At 36.7% G+C, this 21,048-nt stretch overlaps 1 protein-coding gene across 3 annotated transcripts in view; it reads right to left on the bottom strand.

Moving 5' to 3' along the window:
- The window catches only part of Mef2a (myocyte enhancer factor 2A), a 125,202-nt gene that overhangs the window by 42,998 nt on the left and 61,156 nt on the right, over positions 1 to 21,048 (bottom strand). For all 3 annotated transcript variants that reach the window (XM_028776652.1, XM_028776650.1, XM_028776651.1), the window contains exon 4: positions 11,903 to 12,106. In XM_028776652.1, the coding sequence (XP_028632485.1) occupies positions 11,903 to 12,106 (204 nt within the window). The remainder of the gene's footprint in view (positions 1 to 11,902; positions 12,107 to 21,048) is intronic.

Below are 21,048 nucleotides of genomic sequence, written 5' to 3'. Positions count from 1 at the left end.
AGTGTGTTTTGGGATGATCCTTTATAAGAATGGTGAAGAATTGCTGCCTCAGTTGTTAGTTTACACACACTGTATCATAAAGTTTGGCTTGAGATTATAACAGGATTTCTAGCTTCTGAAATAGTCCTTATCATAATTCTGCCATTTTGTATTCCATATTTATGTGAAATGGCATTTTGGCACTGTTTATTACAAAATAAAAATATCCACCAACCAAGGAAAATCTCTAGATCTTCCAGTATTATAAATTCAAATTTAATTTTTTATATAACAGCAACTTACACCAATATTTGGTATACTATTTTAAACTTTGAAAAGAATTCTTAAAGTTATGACTAATGCTTGCTCAGTGTCTGAAATTAATTCACGATATATTTTTAGGGATAAAATGTTTGAAAAAGCTAAAAATCACTGTCAAAAAAGTGTCTTCACTTCAAGCTGTTAGTTTACAACTCCACTTAGAACAAGTAAACCAAGTTTCCTAGACCTTATTCCCAGGATTTTTTCTTTTAGGTCTGGTTGGGGAACAAAACACTAGGTTCTAGAAGTTCTCTGGTGATTTCATACTGATAAGTCAGGTTATCACATTTTGAGACCCATAGTTCTTAAATAATGTATTCCTGGCACAATCATTTTTATTATCATCTTTTTTTCTTCTTAAATATTTCTATTACTATTTATTCATGTGTCAAATTTCATAGAACTGGAGCTATAGACAGTTGTGAGCTACCATGTGAGTGCTGGGAATCAAACCGAGGTTTTCTAAAACAACAGCTTTTAACTGCTGAGCTGTCTGTCTCTAACCCATTCTTATTTCCTAGTTGACAGGTGCATTTTATAGTAAGTCTCTATTTTCTTTCTTCTTGTATTCAAACTGTATTCTCCAGTTTGCTCTGTATTTTGAATGTGGAAAAAATTAAAATTAAAAATGAGACATTTTAGTGCTGAAGAGACCGGTCTGGGCAAACTGCTTGCTGTGTAAATATATGGATAGTAGTTCATATCTCCAGCAATCCCATTAAAAGGTTATAATCCCAGATTGTAATCTCTGTGCTGGGAAGGGAGAGTTAGGGGACCTGCATAGCAAGCTGGTTAGCTAGACTGAATTGGTAAATTCCAGGTTGAGTGAGAAACCTTGCCTCAGTAAATAAAACAGACAATAATCAAGGAAGACATCAAATATCAACCTCTAGTATCCTCATGTGTACCCACAAACATGAATGAACACACATGTATGCCCACATATATGGAGATGCAAATATACATTTTAGAATCAAAGTTATCGTCATCTTATTTCCATCAATCGCAGTGGCTCAATGTCCTCAGTTACATGTTAGGGACAATAATATAAACTATAAGATAAACACAAGTGAAATAATGAATCTATCAGATCAGGGGGCTCAAGTAATGGCTCAATGGGTAAAGTGCCAGCCATGCAAGCATGAAGAATTGGGTTTGCATCCCCATGACCAATGCAAAACAGCAAGCACAGTGGTACATATCTGTAATTCCAGTGGAGGGGGTGGCAGGAATATGGGGAGATAGGTGGGTTCCAGTCACCCTGACCCTATCACCAAATTCCAGCTTCAGTGAAGAGACCTTGTCTCAAAAAGCAGGTTGACAATAATAGAGGTAGTCATCCATATTGTCCTCTGGCTCCTCAAGCATGCTTACTTGCGCGCACAACCATGTACACATGCACATACCACATGCACACAGTAAATGTATCAGACTGTATATATTAATAATCGTTGCCCATTATTCTTACTGTAATAACCTTAATTCTCTGATAACCATTAAAGAAAGCAATCATAGGTACTATTGCTATATATTACTAATGATATGCATAAAACTAATGTATGGCAAAATGTTTCAGAGCTTCACTGGATTCAGTAAACAGTTGTCCTGTGAAGGGCAGGCTAACATGACAAGAACTGAGTGACCACTGGGTATCAAATCTTGCCAAAAATTACTTGAATATGTTAAGAAGCAGACTCTCCTTTAGGTAATACACTATGCCACACCAAGTACCACATCCCAGTATCAGAAATAACCCCATTCTTTCAGAAGAAAGTTTATGTGGAGCTTTCTCCAATGTGTAGCTCAAGGCCACATCCCCTCTTGTCTGGATAAGAAAGTACTACTAGCATTAGTCAATCATCTTTAGAGCTTTGCTTACACAACCCTTAAGTATATTTGGAAAACTATGAACCCTTTTATATATTCTTGAAATTTATATTTTTCTCCTTCAAATGAACAAGAATGCAAGAATGATGTCTCACTATTGACATGCTAAAATCAAACTGTTCATATTGATGTTTTAGGTTTTTTTTTTTTTAAATGCATCTATCCTAGTCAGGTGCTGGTAGAACCTCTCAGGGAACAGCAATACCAGGCTTCTGTCTGCAAGCGCTTCTTGACATCAGCAAAAATGTTGGGGTTTGGTATCTGCAGATGGGATGGATCCCAAAGTGGGGCAGTCTCTGGATGGTCTTTCCTTCAGTCTCTGCTCCTTTTTTTTTTTTGATCCCTGCATTTTCTTTAGACAGGAACAATTCTGGGCTAAAATTTTTAAGATAAGTGGGTGCATCATCCCTCCACTGGGGGCCATGCCATGTTTATCTACTGGAGGTAGCCTTTTTAGGTTCTATTTCCCTGTTGTTGGGTATTTTGGCTAATGTTTTCCCCATTGGGTCCTGGGAGCCTCTCGCATCCCTGGTGTCTGGGAATTTCTAGTGGTCCTCCGCCCCACTACTTATTTTTATTCTTCCTCCTAGCCCTTTGGACTTCTCTCCTGTTTCTTCCCATACCTGGTCCTGCCCTCTTTTTTTCCTATCCCTTCCTGCCTCCCCTTTTCCCCTCCCCTCTCTCACCCAAGGTCCCTCCCTCCCTCTGCCTCACATGAGTATTTTGTTTCCCCTTCTAAGTGGGACTGAAGCATCCACACTTTGGACTTCCTTCTTCTTATGTTTCATATGGTCTGTGAGTTGTATCGTGGTTATTCTGAGCTAAGACAAATGCAGATACTCACAGTCTGGGGACTTAGCCAGGGGAACCCAAGAGAAGAGTTAGGGGAAGGACTGAAGAGAGTTGAAGGGGATTGCAACCCCACAGGAAGAACAACAGTATCAACTGACTGGACCCTATAGAGCCCCCAAGGACTAACCCCCCAACCAAAGAGTATACATGAGTGGGTCCATGGCTCTTGCTACATATGTAGCAGAGGACTACCTTATCTGACATCAATGAGAGGGGGAGACGCTTGGTCCTATGGAGGCTTATTGCCCCAACAAAGAGGGATGCTGAAGGGGTGAGCTCAGAGTAGGTGGGTGGGTGGGTAGGTGAGGGAGCACCTTCTTAGAGGCAAAGTGGAGGGAGAAGGAGGAGGGGGGGCTTATGGAGGGGAGACCAGGAGGGGAGCAACATTTGAAATGTAAAAATGTAAGTAAATAAAATAATTGTTTTTTAAAAAGAAGTAAGTATAGTTTGAAAAATTTTACCACTTAGAACTAAATAGAGCAACCAGATACTTACTTAAACCTGGAAGGAAATTTTGTAAAAATTCACAGTAATAGCCACAATTTCAATGTCCCTGAGTTTATATCTGTAAGTCTACATAACATGAATAAATAAATAGGACATTAAAAAAAAAAGATGCATCTATCCAATGGAATTCAAAAGTCTTAACCAAAAAGATAATTAACTATTCTTTATGTTGATATGAATAAGCTCATCAACAGTTTTAAAGAATATTAAAACTCACTTTTGCAAAAAAATGTATTTTTAAAAAGCAGTATATAAACATTTTAAATAAGCTGTGTGGTTTTAAATGTAATACTGACTCATCATTTCAAAGAAATTAAGTCATGAAATCTCTTACAAAGGGAATGCTAATGACCATTCCCTAATTAACAAATGTATAAATTTCCACTGCTGTTTACTGATTTCCTCTGTTGATTTGACTTACAATTTGTAACTGTGCAGTAATACAAAAGCATATACATTCAGTAGAAAACATGTTTTGAATTGTGGCATTTTCTGGGGCTATAATATACAGTTCAGTATACTGCTGGGCTGATGGCAGGGGCAGGCAGAGTGACAGCTCTCAGGCAGTCTGACATCATCAGATAAACAACCTAGACTGTGCAACATGCTGTGCTGCTGAGCTATGACATCAGTGCTGCTGAGCTATGACATCAGTGCTGCTGAGCTATGACATCAGGCAAGTTAGGTGGATTTCAATTTACAATGTTTTTAATTTCTAGATTAGTAGGACATAAGCACATTTTAAGTTATGGGGCATCTAGAAATATGTATGTATGTATGTATATGTGTATGTATGTATGTATGTATGTATGTATGTATGTATGTATGTATACATACTAGCCACTCTAAACCCCATTCTAAAATCCCCAGATGAATTTAAAATGTGTAGATCTGTCAAAAAAAACTATAGAAAAACTTAACTAGAACACTAGTTCCTTCTGGTCTGGGCCCAGCACTGAGCAGATCCCAGGGGGCAGCTCTACACTCAATCTCACAAAACCCAGAGGAAGCAGGCCTCCCAGGAGCTCTAAACTGGGCAGTATCTTAGGTAAGACAGCAACACCCGCTCCAAACAGGGAGTAACTGGGACCCACTGGGACCCAGGAATTCACTCCTGACCTGGAGCACTGGTTCCTTGCTGTCTGCACCCGAGAACTGAGCAGATCTTGGCCCCCAGCTCTAACCCCAGTAGTAACACCCACCCCACACAGTTCTGACACAACCAAGATAATAGGAAAGACAGGCTCCAGAGACAGGGCTGGTAGCACTAAGATCCAGATGGCTAAAGGCAAGCACAAGAACATAAGCATCAGCAACCCAGGGTACTTGGCATCATTAGAACCTAGTTCTCCCACATTAGGAAGTCCTGAATTCCCTATATCAGCAGGAAGGCAAGATTCAGATTTAAAAGCATTTCTAATGATGATAATAGAGGACTTTAAGAAGAACATAAATAACACTTTCAAAGAATTTGAGGAGAACACAGGTAAACAGTTAGAAGCCCTTAAAGGAAACACAAAAATCCCTTAAAGAATTACAAGAGAACATAACCAAACAGGTGAAGAAATTGAACAAAACCATCCAGGACATAAAAATGGAAGTAGAAACAATAAAGAAATCACAAAGGGAGACTACCCTGGAGACAGAAAACCTAGGAAAGAAATCAGGAGTCATAAATGCAAACATCACCAACAGAATACAAGAGATAGAAGAGAGAATCTCAGGTGCAGAAGATATCATAGAAAATATTGACACAACTGTCAAAGAAATCACAAAATATAAAAAGTTCTTAACACAAAACATCCAGGAAATCCAGGACACAATAAGAAGACCAAACCTAAGGATAATAGGTATAGAGGAGAGTGAAGATTCCCAACTTAGAGGGCCAATAAATATCTTCAACAAAATTATAGAAGAAAACTTCCCTAACCTAAAGAACAAGATGCCCATAAACATACAAGAAGCCTACAGAACGCCAAATAGACTAGACCAGAAAAGAAATACCTCCCGCCACATAATAATTAAAACACCAAATACACAAAACAAAGAAAGAATATTAAATGCAGTAAGGGAAAAAGGCCAAGTAACATATAAAGGCAGACCTAACAGAATTACACCAGACTTCTCACCAGATACTATAAAGGCAAGAAGATCCTGGAAAGATGTCATACAGACCCTAAGAGAACACAAATGCCAGCCCAGGCTACTATACCCAGCAAAACTCTCAATTACCATAGGTGGAGAAACCAAGATATTCCACGACAAAACCAAATTTACATAATATCTTTCCACAAACTCAGCATTACAAAGGATAATAGTAGGAAAGTTCCAATGCAAGGAGGGAAATAATACCCTAGAAAGAGCAAGAAAGTAATCCTCTTCCAACAAATCCAAAAGAAGATAGCCACACAAAGATAATTCCACCTCTAATAACAAAAATAACAGGAAGCAACAATCACTGTTCCTTAATATCCCTTAACATCAATGGACTCAATTCTCCAATAAAAACACATAGGCTAACGGACTGGATACATAAACAGGACCCAGCATTTTGCTGTGTACAGGAAACACACCTCAGTGACAAAGACAGACACTACCTTAGAGTAAAAGGCTGGAAAACAATGTTTCAAGCAAATGGCCCTAAGAAACAAGCTGGAGTAGCCATTCTAAACCCTCTAGCCCGAGAACACAAAGGGAGGGACTCAAGGCTCCACCTGTATGGGTAGTTGAGGGTGGCCTTGTCAGGCATCAGTGGAAGAGGAGGGCCTTGGTGCCTGAAAGTTTGGCTTCCCTAGTGTTAGGGAATTCAAGAGCAGGGAGGCGGGAATAGGAGGAACTCCCAGAATTATATGGATTAGACATGACAGAGGCAGGCTGCCAGAAGACTAGATTCCAGAATTCAAACAAAAATTATCTTGATACTAAAATTTGTTTTGAGAATTGCATATTGCAGAATACACAGCCTTGGTGTATCTACTCATCAAGCAAGCTGAGCAGACCTGCTCAAACCTCTGATGTCCTGGAATTTCAGCTGGATGCAGTGAAGACACAGATGTCAAAGGCTTATCAATTTACTCTTCCCCATGTCCCCTCTTCTAATATCTCAAGGCCTGTAATCAGCTTGAAGAAGTTAATGAAGAGTCGGTGCCCGTATTCCCTGGACTTGGGAACTGAGCTGGTAAATATTGGGCTGTCTTTCTAGGGAAAAGTAGTGGTTTTGTTGGAACAGGGAGGAATAGCTAGGATTGACTGCATAGTCATAACCTATTGGTAGAAACCTGTATAACTGTTATTGAGCTGAAGTTATAATTTCTTAAATGGTAGAAAATTTACTTTGATTTCAAATTTAAGGTTTTCATTGGTGCGAGTTTCTTACTGATATTTATTGCTACTCTCACAGGCATTGTGCCTGTATAACACATTTAAGATTACAAGGCTTAGGCCCAGTCCTTCTTTAACTTTTTAACTGATTTAAGATGGTTAGCCTGTGAGTTAAGGGGCTATAGCAAATTCATGGCTCTGAGTTTATTGTTAGGGTGTTTTCTATATTTTATTTAGAAATAGCTGAGAGGAGTTAAGAGACAACAGTCCAGATTGCCTTACATGGATAGTTGGTTTTCAAAACGTCAGAAGTCCACAGAATTGATGCTACAAACATTTCTGTATTAAAGTTCATTTTGATTAGAGACCTGTCTGCTCCTGACAGCTTCCCTGTCTTGGATTCTAAGAAGAAATTGAGCATCTTTAGAGTTACTTCAGTTGTGGTGAGACAGCCACTAGGCAAGAATTGCCTCTTTTCATCTACAAATTACTGTCCTGAAAAGGACACACTTATGGAATTAGTCGACTGATTATATCTGCCAAGACAGAGTAATCAGCCCTTAATTCTGCATCACTAGGTCAGATGATCCTGGGCCAGAAGGCTGAAGATCGAATGCTCCAACGTTTTGTAGTATAGGGACTGTCTAGGTGTTCAGTGGTCTCCATAAATTGGCTAAGTTTTAGAAGCTATGCTTTGTGCTTCCCATAATTTCAGTTAATTTAGTCATTCTTGATTTCTGACGGAGTTGAAGACTTATAGTCTCATACCCAATCCCGGCTATTTATTTTGAGAGAAAAGATTTGAGATGATGGCTTTCAGCTGACATTCATTCTAAAGCTAAGAAAAAAACCAGATTAGAACTAAGTCTTTTAGTTAGGAGAGATGACAGAGGTCTGTTTAGTCAACAAAATGATGGACTGGGTATTAGGTCTATCTTGTACCTTACTGATACAAATTGGTATAGTTATGCTCTAATTGTGTTATTTGATAGAAAAGTTTTCTTTTTTTATTTTAACAGGAAGGGTGATATGCAGGAGGAGCTAAGGTGGGAGGAGTAAGAAGAGGAAGAGGAGGAATAAGGAGAGGAGAAGGAGAGGAGGGGCTAGGAGATGAGAGAGAGGGGAGGGGGAGAACATGGAGGCAGATGTGTCTCCACCAGTCAAAGGTAGTCAAAGGTATATCTAGGTTGGGTATTGGGTTACACTTCTGATTGTATGGGCATCTTGTTATTGAGCATTACCAAACTTATAAAGCCTTTGATTAACATTTTTTAAAAATAAATAAATAAATAAATAAGATTCCTAAAAAAAAACAAACAAACAAAAAAAGAAAACAAAAGGACCAAATAGAAACAGAAACTTAACTAATAAATGCTCTTAATTTTAAATTAAAATATTAGGACTAGTTATACAACATAGATATATGAAATAAGGAAGAATAATCAATATTCTATGAATTTCTAATATCTGTAGTTAAATAAGACCAAAATACTCAAATACCAACTACCCTTACGTAAAGTAATTGGTGCTAGATACTTCAGATTTAAAAGCATTTCAGCTTTTCACATTAGTTGATGCCTACCCTGTGCAATATGAATTGTGTACTACTCTCAGAAAGCATATGTGCCCTCAGTCCACTAACTTACTACACACAGTCTTGCACAGCAATATGCAGTGTAGCTAAGAGCACAGCGTGCTCATCCTCCCTTTCATAGCAATCTCAAAAGGGCCTGCATGTTAAGGATGCAACAGAACAGAACCCATCTAAAGTAGATTATTTACAAATGCTTACACCTGTTTGTTTATTCACCTACATGAGATAGCCAAGGAATCCAAAGCCCCATTATAAACTTGTTAGAAATGTATTTATGTAAAATCTTTAATCACAGATGTAACTCAGTGGTTTATAAAACCATAGTATTCTTGTGGTTCAAATTACAAACTTCTAAATAATAACTCCCTGCACAGCCCATAGCACAGAAGACCCCCAATGTTTTAGAGAGATGAGTAAATGGACACTAAAGTGGTGGCCTACAACTATAAGTGCTTGAAAGGAAACTGCATAAAAAGGGAATCAAGGATGACAACAGCAGCAGCCACACAAGCATTTTCAAGTTCCCTCCAGTGAGATGCCTGTCGAGTTCTTTGAGTCGCGCTCATTAGAAGCACTTTGTTATTACTGTTATCTATCGACTTAACTTTGGTCCACAATAACAATCCTTATAGATAGATGCTCAATATGAATGCAGCGTCCTTACACACGACTAGGGAGAACACACGGCATCATCTCTTTAAGTGAAAGGAGGCCTGTTTGGATATAAAATCCAAACCTGTAAGGCAGGCCTCCTTTCACTTACCAAGACAATTAAGACTAGCTTGGTAAGACTTTCATATACAATGAGGGCCAGAGCTGCAGCTCAGATGGTTAAGTGTTTTCCTAGCATACCTGAGGCCCTAAGCTTGATTCCCAGGAGCATAAAAACTGGGTATGGGGATATACACCAATTATCTCAGCACTCTAAATGAAGGGAGAAAAATCAGTCATTTATCCATATAGTTGGAGGCCAGACTAGAATACATAAGACCTTATCTAAAAGGAGAGAAAGAATAAAGCCCACAAATAAATAAAGCCTTAAGATTTTCCTACCACAAAAAATCAATAGTTTTAATATAGTTATTCCTATATACTATAAAATTATAACTTACAGAGAACTATTCTTAAGATTCATGTTGGCTTACATATAAAAAGGAACACTACAAATAAACATCAAAATCAAAATGGATAGGGGCTAGAGACATAACTTGAAGGGTAAGGCTACTTACTACTCTTACAATAAGGACTTGAGTTTGGTACCTAGCAGTTACATGTTACCTTATAACCCTGGACACATGTGGTGCATATTAACTCATGCAAGCACATATATATGCACAAATTTTAAAAACCTACTTAAAAATTCCAATGGGTAATTGCCTGTCAAAGTTTTCACTCATACTGAACATACTGAAGCAGACTGTAATATACAAGACTGCTAAAAAGGTTTGGGATTTACTCTCTTTCACTTTGACTGCTGACCACAACAGAGATGAAGACTGGGGTAGTCTGAAAATTCTGAGAGGCTTAAATCAGATTATATTCTTCACATTCTCTAAAGAAGTTAGCTTTAGGCTGTGCGAAGAACCCTCAATTTCCAGAGGTCAAGAACACACTGCTGCAATGGAAGAGTAGAGTGGTTAGGGTTAAGAGGGTGCTTGCTTTCTTCAGTGAAACTAACCAGCATACCTACTTGCTGACAGTTCTACTCCTTTGCTCAGTGAAAGGTCTTGGAGATTTGATAAGACTTATACATGTTAAAAAGGAAAAGCCATTTGAAATATATTAGAAATGTTTTCCATTTCAAATAAATTTAGATATAAAGTCTCTGGTAAAACTAAGATGATCTACTTTACCATATTATAATACAAAATGTGCTTTTTTTTTTTTTTTTAAAGATTTATTTATTTATTATATATGAATACACTGTTGCTGTCTTCAGACACACCAGAAGAGGGCATCAGATCTCATTACAGATGGTTGTGAGCCACCATGTGGTTGCTGGGATTTGAACTCAGGACCTCTGGAAGTACAGTCAGTACTCTTAACCACTGAGCCATCTCTCCAGCCCCAAAATGTGCTTTTATAATGTGGTCTAATACGGAAAAATGTACAACATAATTTGTGTTGCAAATAAGTTCTAATATAGAACATATGTGCTAAATAACAGGAATTGTCAAATGACATAAACATAACTGTATTAAACAGTTTTCCTAAAGATAGGGTCATATCAAAATGATTATCAAAAGCATAATAAAAAAAATCCTTTACACCCATTTCATAGGAAGTTTAAAGTAGTACTCCTTAAATGAAACTGGGTAAATTGGTCATGGCTGTAAATATGTCATACTTTTACTTCTTATTTGAAACAATTCATTAATAACCATAAAGTATAATATAAGGAGATTTTTTTTCCAGCAATAAATTAAATCACTGTCAAAAAAAAAAGAACCCAAAATGCAGAAAGACTCAGGGAAAAACTAAATGCGTTTTTCATAACTATATTATTATGTGTGAAGATAAATTTGATCTGTACATAAGATGATAGTTATAAGTGTCTTCACCTGTAGTTCAACTGTTAGATGCAAAATATAAACTCACAATGCGTCTATTCTCATCCATTCACTTCTGTGTCATCTTTACATGGTTTCAGTACATTCCACCCAAAAAAAATGCCTCATGTACATGATTTCTAATACTTATTTATATAGATAACTAAGTCAATAAAAGTACTTTAAAGCAATGAAAATATTCCTAAAATTAAAATAAAACAAAACCTCTAAATATAAAGAATAATCATAAAAGAACCCAAAGGTAATTGTGAAGTTGACTTAAAATATCATCAGATATTCAAAGAAACTGGGTGAGGTGGCTTACAACTATAATCAAACTAATTATGAAGCAGAGAAAAGAGGATGGCTCAAGACCAGCCTAAGTTGTATAGTAAACCTCTCTGCCCCCCCCCAAAAAAAAGCAAAAGCAAATCAAACAGAAAACCTCTTGTTGTTTTAAACTTAGTTAGACTGACAAACTATGAGAGAAACTAAATAGAATGTGGTCAAATCAGGCAGGACAGGATTCTCTGCCTCTACACACAGGGCGCTGTTAAAAATTTACTTCCCTTTCATTGTGTTTAATGTGATTATACATTATAGTGAAATAATTAAGATGTATTAAAATTACAGGTAGGTATTTTTTTAAAGCAAAATAAGTAATCACTGATAAAAAAAATTATGCCACTTAAACATTAGGTTTGTATGGTAGAGAGCTTAATTCATTTTGTTTGAATCAATAGGAAGTATTACAGCTGAACTGAGACATAAATTGCAACTGTAAGTCCTTCTAAGAAATATTTGTTTTAGAAATACAACACAATGTTACAGTTAATGTTATTTTTTAAGTTAAATATTACTTATAATTCACACATTACTAAATATGTGTTACCTCAACAATATCGGAGTTTGTTCTGCTTTCATGAGGCTCGTTATACTCAGTGTACTTGAGAAGGACTTTGTCCATGTCAGTGCTAGCGTACTGAAACAGCTTATTAGAGCTGTTGAAAATGATGAGTGCTATTTCACAGTCACAGAGCACACTGAGTTCATAGGCTTTCTTCATCAATCCAAACTTTCGCTTTGTAAAAGTAACCTAGACAAAGAAAAACAGAATTTTAATTAAAAGCTTAGTGGTACTTGAAATAAAGTTTCTTTAATGAGTCTTTCTTTACCCTGAGTCAGATTTCAAAGGTAAAATGTTCCCAGCTTCATGCTCCACACATAACCTCCCCCCTCCACTTTGCCATAGGACTACAGTCTTGTATTTACTGTGTATGCCCAAGGGCTCTGAAAAAGAGGTATTATCATTATTCCCTTATCCTTGGCTGTGGCTATACTACAGAAGGCAAGGAAATAACTGACTCGTGGCTCTTATATTTCAGCCTAAATTGGTACCATCAGAAACCAACTCTCCTAGATTTCTGCTCCTAAATGGTTAAGTAAAACCACTAATTAAACTTATGTTTCTCTTCCCTGGCAAGCCTTTTTACTGTCTCCACTAAAATTCAGTCTAAAACCAGCAAAATTATCTGATGCCATCAATCTTCTTTTAGTATTTCTCTAATTAAAATCTGCTAACTCAAGCAGTTCTGAGACCAAAACATTTTTCATGGTTTTTGCTTTGTTTTGTTATAGGGACTTATATGTTTATTTTATTGTTATCACATTTGATACAGTTCACTTTTCATTTGGATAACTATTTGTATACTGGACTTGGAATGATGCAAAATCTGTAGCCAATACATTTATATGCTTTTATAATATACTTTCTCCCATAATTTATTTCCTTAATTCACTTTACATCCCAATAGTAGCGCCCCCCCCATCCTCCCAGTCCAGTCCTTAACAATATATCCCTTATTCTAAAAGTTCCTGGAAGAGAAGCCTCTTTTTTTTCCTCTTCTGTAGTACTTCCCCTTCTTTGCCTTCAAAACTCTCAACTATTTTAAAACTTCTAACCATGAAATGACACCATCCAAGGACCCTCCCTGTGTCAAGGACGAAGTGACACAGTTCTTCAAGAATGGCCACCTGACTGCTTTCCCCTAGTCCTGCTATCACACTGGACTCCAACCTCCCCCAAATGCTCGTCACCCAGTGTCACATTGTCAGTGCTACCACCACCCACGATCAGAGCACCTCAAAGTCTCAACTTCACAAAGTTCCCTCTGATGGGGCCTTTTCTAGCTCCTTTATTTTTTTTGTATCGGCTCTGCAGACATTCTTTACCTTATGAAGCCCTCAGATCGTTAATATAGGTCAAGTAACACTCATCCAAACTGCTCAGAACTACAACATGTTTCACATTTGAGGTTTTTCTGTATTTCTGAAATTGTGCATGCTAACAAGGAGTTATCCTAAAGACACTTAATAAGTTTCAGGACACTAGGACCTCGGCCTAGACATATCATTCATATATACCCCATGCCTACAATTATAATGTAATTTCCCATATTATTTTTAGTATACATACATTTTGACAACATCCTCTAAGATGAGTTGTATTGAGATTTTCCATTGTGATACTGTGTCAGAACCCAAAAAGTTTCAGATTTTGGACACATTTGGAATTCAGATTAGAAATGTGTAACTATCTCTTCTCACATTTTTACTCTTTTTTTTCCTGTGAGAGTGGGAGCCAGACACATCCTCCTCACTCTCCCCGCTCTGTGACCAAATATATTCATTTTTTAAAATTTTATATGTATTGGTATCTTGCTTGCACATATGTCTGTATGAGGGATATCTGTGTGAGGGTGCCAGATCTTGGAGTTACACACAGTGTGACTCCTGCCATATGAGTACTGGGAATTGAACCAGGGTCCTCTGGAAGAGCAGTCATTGCTCTTAAGCACTGAACCATCTCTCCAGTCTGGTTACTGTCCAAACATATACTCAATTATCACAATTACACATGTACACATCTAGTGTCTCTGAACTGACACATAAATCTCACAAGCAATGAATAACGCCTAATACTCCTAACTTCACATGTGTTGTAATTATCTTCTTGTCTCCTACTACTTCACTTTCCTCAAAAAACTACTTCGCACTGGATATACATAAATAAATAAATAAATAAATAAATAAATAAATAAATAAAGCAAAACAAAAACCCTACCTCAGCATTCTATCCCCAAATTTTTAGTTGTTTCATCCACATTTTTTTCCTTCTCTGCCCTCACTAATGTCCACCCTACTCATTCTTGCAATCCTTTCTCTCTTGTGCTGAGATTCTGTTCTGCTCCACTAGATCAAATACTGTAATGCTGTAAATGTACGCTGAGATCTCTTCCAACTCTAGCTTATCACCATAGTCCTAACCCTTTCTATCCACTTTAAAATAAAGACACCAGAAAGAAATGTCTATAGTTGACTTCAGTTTCATACTTCATACTCTCTTCTTAAACAAAAGATTAAGACCCCCCCCCAGTCCCCAAGTTCCACCAAAACTGCTCTTCTTAATGCTGTTGTAAGTAATGTCAAGTTTGTGTCATTAAAGTCAATGGTCACTGGTTATCTTATTTTCCACCACAGCAATGTTACACAAAATTGACCATGCTCTTTAAACATCTCTATCCCAGATGTTTATGAACTAAACTCATTGCTTCCTCTCAGCCTTTACCTACCTCCTCTCAGACTTCATGTTTTTAGGTGCCTATATGCTTTCAACTAGGACTCCTTTCCCTTGTATCCTCTCACATTTGACTAGTGGTTGTATCATGATTTTAAAAGAAAAAAATAAGCTCTTTTCAGCCTTATCTGGTTCAGTAAATGTACTATTATCTATTCAAACAATAAAAACAAAACCAATTTTAAGTTATGCTAACTGCTATTTAATACTCCACTCCATCAGCAAAGTGTTGACATTACCTCTGACATAGACTTGGTATCTTCCCTTGTCTATATATGCCACTACACTTCTCACCTATGTTGTTCATGTAATCATTATTGCCTTTCAACTCATCCTGAACATCCCAGTAGCTGCCAAATAACAGCCAAAGTGAAATGATCAACCTGTTTCAGTGAGAGCTTGGTGTTCCGCACTGCAGTGTAAATAACATCAAACTCACTCAGTCTGCAGTAACAACAATCTATTCTCCAGCTCCTTACTTGACTTTATGGCATGCATCCATCTCCCTTATACCACTGAATGACATTAGCATGACTTTGCACATACATGTAGGTACATGTGTTCCTTAGACAACAACTACTTTTCAATTTAGGAACTTCATTATGTTCTCTATCAGAGGAATATATACTAAAGCACATCTCCAGAATGGCTGCTTCCTTTACCTTAAGATAATTATATAATACACATCCACCTGTTGCTCACATGGCAGTTTTCTTCTTATGCCATATACATTTGCTTGGATAAACATACAAGGAATTTTGCTATATTACTGGTGTAATTAATTACTCATTTTAATCTTTGTTAATGATAGGCATAAATAATAATCTCTTCAGTATGTATTTAATGTACCAATTTGTAACAACTTGGCAATCTCTTTTATCTGTTTTCATTTGGGATTTCCTTTCTCTATAAAGTTACTTATATTTTATCATTTTCCTATTATACAGTTTATCCTTTACCTATCTAAAATATTCTTATTCAGATAAACTTATTGCTTTACCAAATGCTTTTAATTTTTTTCATTTATGTAAAAATTCATCATTAATTTATTATACTTTTGTCATTAAAAATTTTGTTGTTGTTGATTCTTTTTCAACTGAATCTTACAATATAGCTCTGGCTGGCCTGGAACTCACTTTGTAGGCCAAGCTATCCTCCAACTCAGAGACCAGCCTGCTTCTACCAAGCAAGTACAAGGATTAAAGGAATGTGCCATCATGCCTAGCCCAATTTTTAGTTTTTATTAGACTTATGAATACAGATTTTTGAATCCTGGTATAACATTTATACCATTATTAAATATACTGTTTCACAAATAGTAAAAAGCATTTGTATGTGGTATTGAAATACTTAATTTTAAATTATGTATGTCTTGATTACCTAGATATACTAGCTACAATGGAATTCTGAATTCCACAGATACTTTGAAAATCAGAGAGATTAATATCATAGTCTTTAGGATGAGACAAGTAATGTGTCTTCAAATTATGCACTGGGGAAGCTTAACAGACAATTCTCTAAATGCTCATTATCAGTACAGAGAATAGTTTCTGTTGTTCTTTTTTACTATGTGCTGTGGGAGAAAGTGTGGATGTGTATGTGTGTGTTGGCATATTACACATGGGTTTATACATGTATGGGGGACAGAGGTCAATGTCAGGTATCCTTTTCTGTAAATTTCCGTCTCTTTTTTAAGATTTATGCTTAATTATTCTATGCATTGTATATGTGTCTGAACGGAAGTATGTGCACTTTAATGTAGTGCCTGGGAGCCAGATGAGGGTGTCAGAACACTTGGATCTGGGGTTACAGGTTACTGTGAACTGCCCAAAATGAGTGCCAAGAACCAAACTCAGGCTCTCTACAAAAGAAGTGCATGCTCTTAACCACTGAGCCATTTTCTCCAGCCACCCCCACTACCTTGTTTGAGTGCATGCCATGTGTATGTGGGTGTCCACAGAGGCCAGAAGAGGACAGTGTATCCTCTGGAGTTGGAAATGCAGGCAGTTGTAAACTGATGAGTGATGGTGTTGGGAACTGAACGTAGGTCTTCTGGAAGAGCACAAGCCCTGGCAAACACTGAGTCATCTCTCCAGTCCTTCCATTTTACGTTTTAAGTGTAATTACCAACTGGCTAGTATGGCTAGCCAGTAAGCTCTACAGACCTTATGCCTGTTTCTGCTCTTCCATCACAGGGAGTTACAGGCACTATCATTCCATAACTGACTTTTCAATGGATGCTGAGGATCAGAACTGAGGTCCTCATGCCTGAGCAACAAGCACTCTCAGCCTCTCTGCTCTTCCCAAAACTGTGCTTTCAAAAGTATTTCCTTGAAGTTACAAATCACAAAAGGTTGATGCTAAAAGAAGGAGTTGGCAAATCAAAGAAATTAGCATGTAACAATCTTCTCCTTTCATTATTCCAACATATTCCAACTATAGTAAGCTTAGATGATGCCTTCTCAGCAATCAATTTTTTAAAATGTTTCAAATATGGCACCAAAGTCGATAAATTGAAAATTAATATTAATATAGTACTTGAAAGTTTTCTAAATGCAAACTTGATTTTACCTGAAACACTTAGTCTATCTTTAACATTATAGACTATTTTTTAGAATAAGAGATACAACAACTTCTCCCAAATCTCCCACCTTTGTATATGCATGCCCTTCTCTGTTATCAGTGTTCCCTGGGAGAAAAGTTCATTCATCGTAATTGGTATGCCCACAGTGGCACATCAATATCACTCAAACACCATGGTTTATAACAGAGTCCACTTCTTGTACATTTCTCAGGTTTGAATACACATATAACATATATTACACATTTATATTACCATAGAAAGTGTTTTCACTGCCCTAAAACAACTCAATGATAGTCAATTATTAGGATCTACTACAGTTTATTTCTCCATGCATACACTAAATTTTACTGAAACTAGAAGCTTCTGCTCTATAAAATACCCTGTAAGAAAATTAAAAAAAAAAAAAAAAGCAACGATATCTTTGGTTAACAATACCTCACACAGTACATTATTCAACATATGCAAAACACTAAAACTCAATAATAAGAAAATTAAAAATCTAATTTTCAAAGATGTACAAAAAAATATAAATAGGCAACTTACCACACAAAGAAGATACACAGAAAATTAGTGTATAAGAGCGACAGGCAAACATATAGGTGAATTACCATTAAACAGATATATTTTTATGTAGTCTTGTTCTGAACCTAAAAATGCCACATACTTTTCTTCCTAGGAACTCTTAACTATGGGTCTAAACTAGACTAATGAAGCACTGCATTAACTACTGATGAACCAGGATTTCTTCTGTGATGGAAAGCCACTGTGGACACTTCAGTTGTTTCTCACAGACATACAATTACTACAATGTACTTCTAAGTTAGAGCTGTAATATGGTTGTGCAAAAGAGCAACAATAAAGAAAATGTAATTAGTTTTACTTCCTCTGTAAAGTGAAAAAATTTAAGATAGTAGAGTAGCTTAACAATTATCATTAAGATAAGGTGTCAGCTTTCCTTTCTTTTGGTAATGCATTTACATAGCTACACACCTAAGAATAAATATTTTTCTCTTAATTTCACAGATCTTAATATTCTCAAAGTCATTTTATGGTCTTATGTTTCTCAAGTACAGAAAATATAATCTATGATCATTTAAATATCCAAGAACACAGTGGGAGAACAAGGACACAGAATTAAGGAGACTGACCACAGCTTAACAATATAGATACCACACAGACAACTAAAGTTCAGACCACAGAGAACTTCTAAGAAAAAAGCAAACAAAAAAGATCAACAATCAAGCAGACAACTGGCAAACCACACACACAGAAAAAGGTTGCATTTCACATTGTCAAAAAACAGAACAAAAGTATCATAGAGCTGAACCAAAAACTCTCTAAATGATACCCATCACAGAAATGTTACTTGCCCACTTTTAAGGAAGTATGCTCACAAGTACATACAGCAGCCATTTGAACAGTAAGAACTGGACAGCACACACGTAGACTTTGCTATGAGCATGATAAACAAGTAGCTGAACTGAAGGAATGAGTCAGATCACAAAAGCCCCAGCAGTAAGCAAAAGTCAGGAGAAACTACCATACCATCATGTGAGAAAGTCATTCAGATACGACACTAAAACAATATGCTTTCAATGAATGCATGTTAAGGAAAACAAAGTGAATGAGTGATTACCTTTGTAAGAAAAAGATGAACAGGTCTACAGAAAAATTACAGACTAAATATCTCATTTTCTTTTACAAATAAAAGTATCTGTAGCAAATATGTCAGGACTGACATTACTTCCAAATAATGAACATGCAATCTTTGTGCCAGTATTCTCTATATTCAACCTTTGAAAAAAAGAATTTTAGTGTTTTTCTTCCTAAGCCTATAAAGGTATCTGCATCTCAATAAACAGAAGTACCTATCAAGTATTAGAAACAGCAGGTGATCTCAAGCAAGGTTACTGGCTAACATTCATATGAAAAAGAACTATACTTTTATAAATAGTACTTAGCAACAAAACTACAGAAAACACAGTTGGGGGGTTAGTGAGATGCTAGTAAAGGCACTTTCCACACAAATCTAAGAACCTGAGTTCAATCCCTACAACCCACATAAGGTGGAAGAAGAGAAACTACAAAGTTTTCCCTGGGTCTCCACAAGTGTGCTGTATCTTAAATGTACCAACACAAAGAAATTATACACTCACTCAAAGTAATAATAACAAATAATATTTTAAAAAAGAAAATTTGGGGAACTATGTTTTTAAAATCAAATATCTAGAAATAAGTAAAACATGTCTAAGATCCACATACTCAAAAGCATCAAACCCTATGGGTAGAACTAATAAAAACCAAATGAAAAGTAAGAGTGTTCACAGGTGATAAGACATAATATTATAAAGTCTTCTATGTCCTTAAATGGATGCACATGTTTAGTGGGTAAAAGCCCTGAGTCCAGAAAGATTCCTGATTGGTTGGCTTTATGCAAACATTGACTTGACAGTTTCATTTGGAAATAAAAAGGGAAAGACAGCCAGCTTATTCTGCAGCAATACAACGGCAGCCAACGATGCTACCAGATAGCAAATTATAGTAACTGCAAGAGTGTAGAACTGAGCAACGATATACAACTAAGGAAATATAACAAAATACAGGATCCAGAAATAGACCCACAAATACATTTTATTTGACTCAAACTCAGGCAGGAGAGAAATGCAATGAAGTATATGGGGTCACTGAAAACCCAATAGGCAAAATAATTTTCCTACACTTTAATTCAAACATAAATTCCAAATGAATAACAGAACCAAAACAAGAAAAGTGAAACAGAAACACTTCTTCACCAGGCACACACCAGGGGTGAGATAACAGAAGACACTTGTCTAGACAGACAATTCAGCTGAATCAACCCCAGTGATTACATGGCGTGACATGTAATAGCCAGATGGGCCTTATATTTTAAATGAATTTTCTTTACTGCCTTTGGCAAATGAAAGTTCTCAAATAAGACATAAACAGCATCAGCAATAATGAAAAGAACAAAAAGGTAAACCCAGCAGAACCTAAAATGCTATCTCATGCTTATAGTCTTAGCAACCGAGGAGACTAAAGTAGAAGGGTCACTTGAACCCACAAATGAGACCAGCCTGGGCACCTTAGTAAGACTCCCCCTTAATCTATTAAAAAAAAGTGTGTGAGGGTATAATTGCTATTCTTCATTGTCAACATGACTGTACTTGGCATTAACCAAAAGTCAAGCTGATGGGTATACCTGTGAAAGAATTTTCTTCATTGAGTCGATACACACAATTCTAGCAGTTCTGTTTCTCTAGAAAATCCTAACTGATACAGGACATATATAATACTAACTTCTGGACACGACAAGGTTACTGGACTCTTGAACAAACAGCAGCTATGATTACCTATACAAACCTGAACAAGAGAAAGCCTGTTAACACCTTGTTGTCAGAGAGGGGAGAAGGGCTCCCTGCTCCCTAACGATATATAAACAGCACAGTTATGCATTACTGGTGAGGGAACAAAAGACATTTTCTTTCAGTGACAGCCACTAGCAAAGTATCCATTCTCTTGCAAACAAGCTCTCGTCCATGCTCAGGTGCACAACCCACACAACCCTAATGAACTCACTGGGGGTCTCCCCCCCCCCTCTCTCTCTCTCTCTGTCTCTCTCTCTCTGTCTCTCCCTCTCTCTCTGTCTCTCTTTGTCTCTCTCTTTCTTTCTCTCTTTCTCTCGATAACATAAAAACATGAAAAGAAAAAAACAACTTAATCAGATATGACTGGAACTTCAGATTAAAATTAGTTACTATCTCTTGTCTACTAGTCTACTAGAATGGATTAAATGGAA

This window comes from Grammomys surdaster, unplaced genomic scaffold (assembly GCF_004785775.1).
Source record: "Grammomys surdaster isolate TR1022 unplaced genomic scaffold, NIH_TR_1.0 271, whole genome shotgun sequence".
In the NCBI taxonomy this organism is placed as follows: domain Eukaryota; kingdom Metazoa; phylum Chordata; class Mammalia; order Rodentia; family Muridae; genus Grammomys; species Grammomys surdaster.
Note: the sequence above shows the minus strand (reverse complement) of the source record. Positions and strands in the feature narration are given on the sequence as shown.